We start from the raw sequence: 4,825 nt of genomic DNA on the forward strand, positions 1-4,825 counted from the left end.
TGGGGCTATAAAACTTTTCTCATTAAATAAAAGAGTTAAAGTTTAAAAATATATCATCCTTATCAGAAGAGACTAAATAGGAAATATCACAAAAAATTAAGATGGAGATTTATTTGTTATGTTTAATGAAATTTCATATTTGCTTATTTATTTAAAATTTGTTTCAAAAATAACTTCGGAATCAGAATTAATTTCCTCTTTACAACAATATCTAACCTCTTTCATCTTTCCCTGAAATAACCAAAATACACTTCAGAATTTTCACAAGAAACTTTAGAAAAAATTTAGGGGGTCACAATTGTTTTTAAAATTAAAATATCAAATGGCTAATTGTTTCCGTTACCATTATAAGTTCGACCATTGAACTTCACTCCAGAAAAAAAAAGTTATTTAATACTAAATATACAGTGATGGAGAATACATATACAAGTATACAACCAGTTTCATCATTTCCTCTAGTACATCCCAAAAAACAAGATAATCTAATTCAACAATATTTGCCCAATCACAAAGCAAAAGACATGTAACTAATAGCATAAGTCACTACTTTTAACACTTAATTTAACAGGATTTATCAAGAAGCTTAACATGTTTAAGAAAATAGTACTTATTAATTTTCACGTGAGTTTCTAGAAGAAAGCTAGCTTCCTTTAGCAGTCAAACGGACAATGTGGATCTATGATTATTATAACAAACTGGAAACATAGTCCTATTTCTATGTTTCAAATATTAAATACACAACTTTACTATAACTAGTTAAGTACTATAATTTCTAAATAAGGTTGTCGATCTCCTGTTTGGGACCATATAAACATTTATTGCAGGCCCCAGATTTCTTGATCTTTTCACCAGTACATGTTGTGATAATATCGTCAATAAAAGCCTGCAGATTCTTCTGGGAGGAGCCACCTTCAGCCACCGCATCCTCCGCCGCTTTCTTCCATTTCAACGTGTTTTCTTTCATCTCCGCCGCCTTTGCTCCGCTCGTCGCCTCCCTCACGCAATTCTCCACTTCCTCTCGTGGAATAATTCTATTTTCATCCTCACCTCTACACATACGAATCCCAACTTTAAATACGTCCACTAAATACTTAGCATCAAGAACTTGATCACCCCATTGAGGAAAAGCAATTATTGGTGTACCAATTGCTAGTGATTCCATAGTCGAATTCCATCCACAATGCGTCAAAAAACAGGCTAAAGATGGATGTGCTAATACTTGTTCTTGTGGACACCATTGTACAATTTTAGCCTTATCACCAGCTTTGTCCAAAAACCCATCTGGTAATTTTACAGGTAAATAACCTGTCCCTGTGTAAGGTTCCTTCATTACCCACAAAAAATTCAGCCCTGAATTCAACAACCCATATGCCATTTCATCAACTTGTTCTTGTTTCAATGTGACTATACTCCCAAATGAAATGTACACAACAGAGGACATTGGTTTTGAATCCAGCCATTGTATTACACCGCTATCGGCTGTGAATAAATCGCCACGAAAATCGTCTGAGGATCCATTAGGGGAAACTAATTTAGGGTGCTTGAATAATGGACCAACAGTTTTAATAGGACATATTTTGGAAAGTTGCTCAACGAGTTCAAGTTCAAGTTCTTGGAAAGTATCCATTAATATACAAAATGGACTAGACAATTTCTTGAATTGACCTAAAATGGCTTCTTTCAACATAATATAACGAGAAGAAGAAAAAGGGTGCAAGAAGTTAGGAATTTCGTCATGTTTGAGTAGAGGCATAGCGGGAAGTTGAACTTCAAGCTCTGGGTTTGATTCAGTAGGGAATGCAACTAATTTAAGGAGATAATGGTAATAACAAGAAAAGCTAGCAGCAGATTGAACCCAAAGGACAGCACTAGGAATTCCCAGAGTTTCAGCAACATCAGAAACCCAAGGTATAAAAGGATTATTTATAAGACAAGAAACAGGGTGACCCTGTTTCTCGTTTTCCTCAATCAATTGATTGAGGCGTTCTGTACCCACTGACTCTAGATGTTGCATGTATAACCCGAGGTCGGTTCCCTCGGGTTTAGAATAATCCCAAGCATCATCAAAGAATTGAAATCTTATCATACCTGAACCATAGGGAGTTGGCTCATCACTTATGTTTTTATTGGCTTTTTTCATTTGAGCACCGTGACTTTCAGTTGTGGAAAAGGTAACGAGAATACCTTTGGCTGCTACAAGTTTGCCAAGTCGAAGTAAAGGATTGACATGGCCTTGGCCTGGAAATGATACCATAAAGACATGAATAGGTGGTGGTATTGTGCCTTGTGAGCCCATATTTGTGTTCTGTATTTCTTTCCTGGAATTTAAGACCAAGAAAATTTGTGAGTTCACAAAGTAAATAGATAAGCTGTTTAAATAGAGAGAGAGAGTATGATATAGGTGTTCAGTTTTCTCATTTAATTTGTGCGGTAGATGCTCAAGGTAGTGTCCTTTTTTCGTTTGTTTCTTTTATCAAATACTAATTATATAGTAAGTACTTCCTATGTTCTACTTTATTTGATGTAATTGCTGTTTGGAGAATATAGTACTTCCTATGCTCTACTTTCTTTATCATGATAAATTTGAAAATTCTACGTCTGAGTTTATTCTTGAAAATTTGACAATCTAAGCCCGTTCGCACATAATTTTTTTTTTTCCTTTTTTCAAAAAAAAAAATTGACTTTTTTTCGAAATCGATTGTTCATAAAATTTTCAATTTTCACTTGAAGAATGCATTTTGGAAATTTCGAAAATTTGAAAAACTTCAAAAAGCTGTTTTTCAAAATTCACTCAAATCACTCACAAAACTTCAAAAACAACCCAAACTGAAATTTATGTCCAAACATAAATCTAAATTTCAAATACCATTTTCACTTGAAAAAAATTTTCACCATTTTTTGGAATTTTACAATTCTTATGTCCAAACGCCTACTTAATTTCACACTCCAATCTACATCACACAAAGTGGAACTAGGGGACTACACTCAATCCTCTCTATAACAACCTCATTTGTTCCGATATTTTTTTGGCTTTTATAATGAATGACTGCTATACACCTATAACAGCATATGGCGTTTAAATATTTTTTGGATGTTATAAATAAAAATTATCCAAAAATCAATTATTTTTTCTTTTTTAATATTACAGATAAAAGATAAGAAAATTATTCAAACTTAAAATCTCAATATATACGCATATTTCACTAGTTAAATATTGAAAAAAGCTAATACAATATTAATAAATTCATAACTAAAAGTATAAAGAATTTAACTCTAAGACAGACATTTTAAAGCTACCTAATAAATAATTTTTTTCAAGACTGATGGAAGAACTTTGTAGTTGTAGCTTGTTTCGTAGATTTCATTCTCTTACTAGCGATATAACGTTTGAATTGGCGAAGATTCGAGTCCAAATTTTCAGCAAAAGGTATCTACTTAATAGTTTTCCCTTGAAGACAATCTAAGAGTTTAACAGTTAAATTTTCCATCTAAATATTTTTTGAAATGTGTCCAATGGAAAATATATCATGTGCATATCTTCAAATATTATATCTTATGCAAGATAGAAACTTTGTTTAATGGATATTTTTTTGAATTATTATTAATAATTGTAAAGATTCTATATGGTTGTTATAGAGGGCAATTTTACAAAGAGCATTTTGCTATAAAAATGGATGTTGTTGTTATAGGTAAAAAGTTGTTATAAAGACGTAAAATATAATTTAAAAAATCAATCCGAGAAAACTTGGCCTTTATAGTAAATGACTGTTATATAGGGATACTGTTATAGTAGTAGAATTTTCTATCTAAATTTTCTGTTCTGAATATTTTTTTGAAATTTGTGCAGTGAAAAAAATATATTTTTTGGAATTTGGTCAAGGCAATGGGTGCTTAAGCATCCGTAATGTTCTATCAAGATCCGTCACTGTGTTAGAGGAAGGTCTAACTGTATATAGAAGACACATTATAATTATAGGCCAACTTTTCGTGCGACCCCGAATGGACGTAACTGACAAACAAAAAAGTGTTTTTGGCCAAAGGTCATGGATGGAAATTAGTTCAAACTGTGAAAAAGGTAATAAAAATATCACACAGTTTTAGAGTCATCTCATATGGAAAAGGTATAACCATTTTGATTAACCTCTTATCTTTAATATAAAAGTAATACTTTGGCACTCACTTTAGATTGAAAGAATATATAGGTAGTTTATAGAGTATTAGTTTTAAAATTATTTTCAAATTAAACGTCCACCTTTCCTTTTCGTTTTTGCAAAACTTTCAACGCAGGAAAACTGTTTTACATTAAAGATTCATTTTAGGTAGTGCATTGTAGCTTTTCTCCATTTGTAAACTAAAATTATTAAAGGGCCCAGAGTCATATTAAACACTAGAATGACTTACTTTCCTCAGTTTGTGGTATAGTCAATTGATAGTATATGAGTAGTATATATTAGCTTCACCTTTTAAAGTAATTTGATTTCACCATTTTAGAACTGAAGTCTTATTACGAAATTTGGCTAAGAGCTAAATTTAAAATAATAATAATAATAATAATAATAATAATAATAATAATAATAATAATAATAATAATAAGACTTGTGTATATATAGCTGTATGCATATTGAACTTTAGCATTTACTACTTAATGTTTTCCTATTTCGATATTCACATACTTTTATGCAGAGTAAAATGGAATATATTTGGTAATTTAACCATTATCATCTAATTAAAACACCCCAAAATGAGAACATATTTTGAAGCTCCTTTTTTCACTTCAAAAGAATGAAATTTTTTTGGCGTTATTGATCCTTCATACTCTATATTC

General features: G+C 31.3%; 1 protein-coding gene across 1 annotated transcript; it reads right to left on the bottom strand.

Moving 5' to 3' along the window:
• Positions 1–522: 522 nt before the first annotated feature.
• Positions 523–2,435, bottom strand: LOC109214433 (cinnamate beta-D-glucosyltransferase-like). Its single transcript, XM_019378350.1, has one exon. It carries the CDS (start codon positions 2,294–2,296, stop codon positions 773–775), a length of 1,524 nt encoding a protein of 507 aa, XP_019233895.1. The 5' UTR covers positions 2,297–2,435; the 3' UTR covers positions 523–772.
• Positions 2,436–4,825: the final 2,390 nt, after the last annotated feature.

Source organism: Nicotiana attenuata, unplaced genomic scaffold, assembly GCF_001879085.1.
Source record: "Nicotiana attenuata strain UT unplaced genomic scaffold, NIATTr2, whole genome shotgun sequence".
NCBI classification, from domain to species: domain Eukaryota; kingdom Viridiplantae; phylum Streptophyta; class Magnoliopsida; order Solanales; family Solanaceae; genus Nicotiana; species Nicotiana attenuata.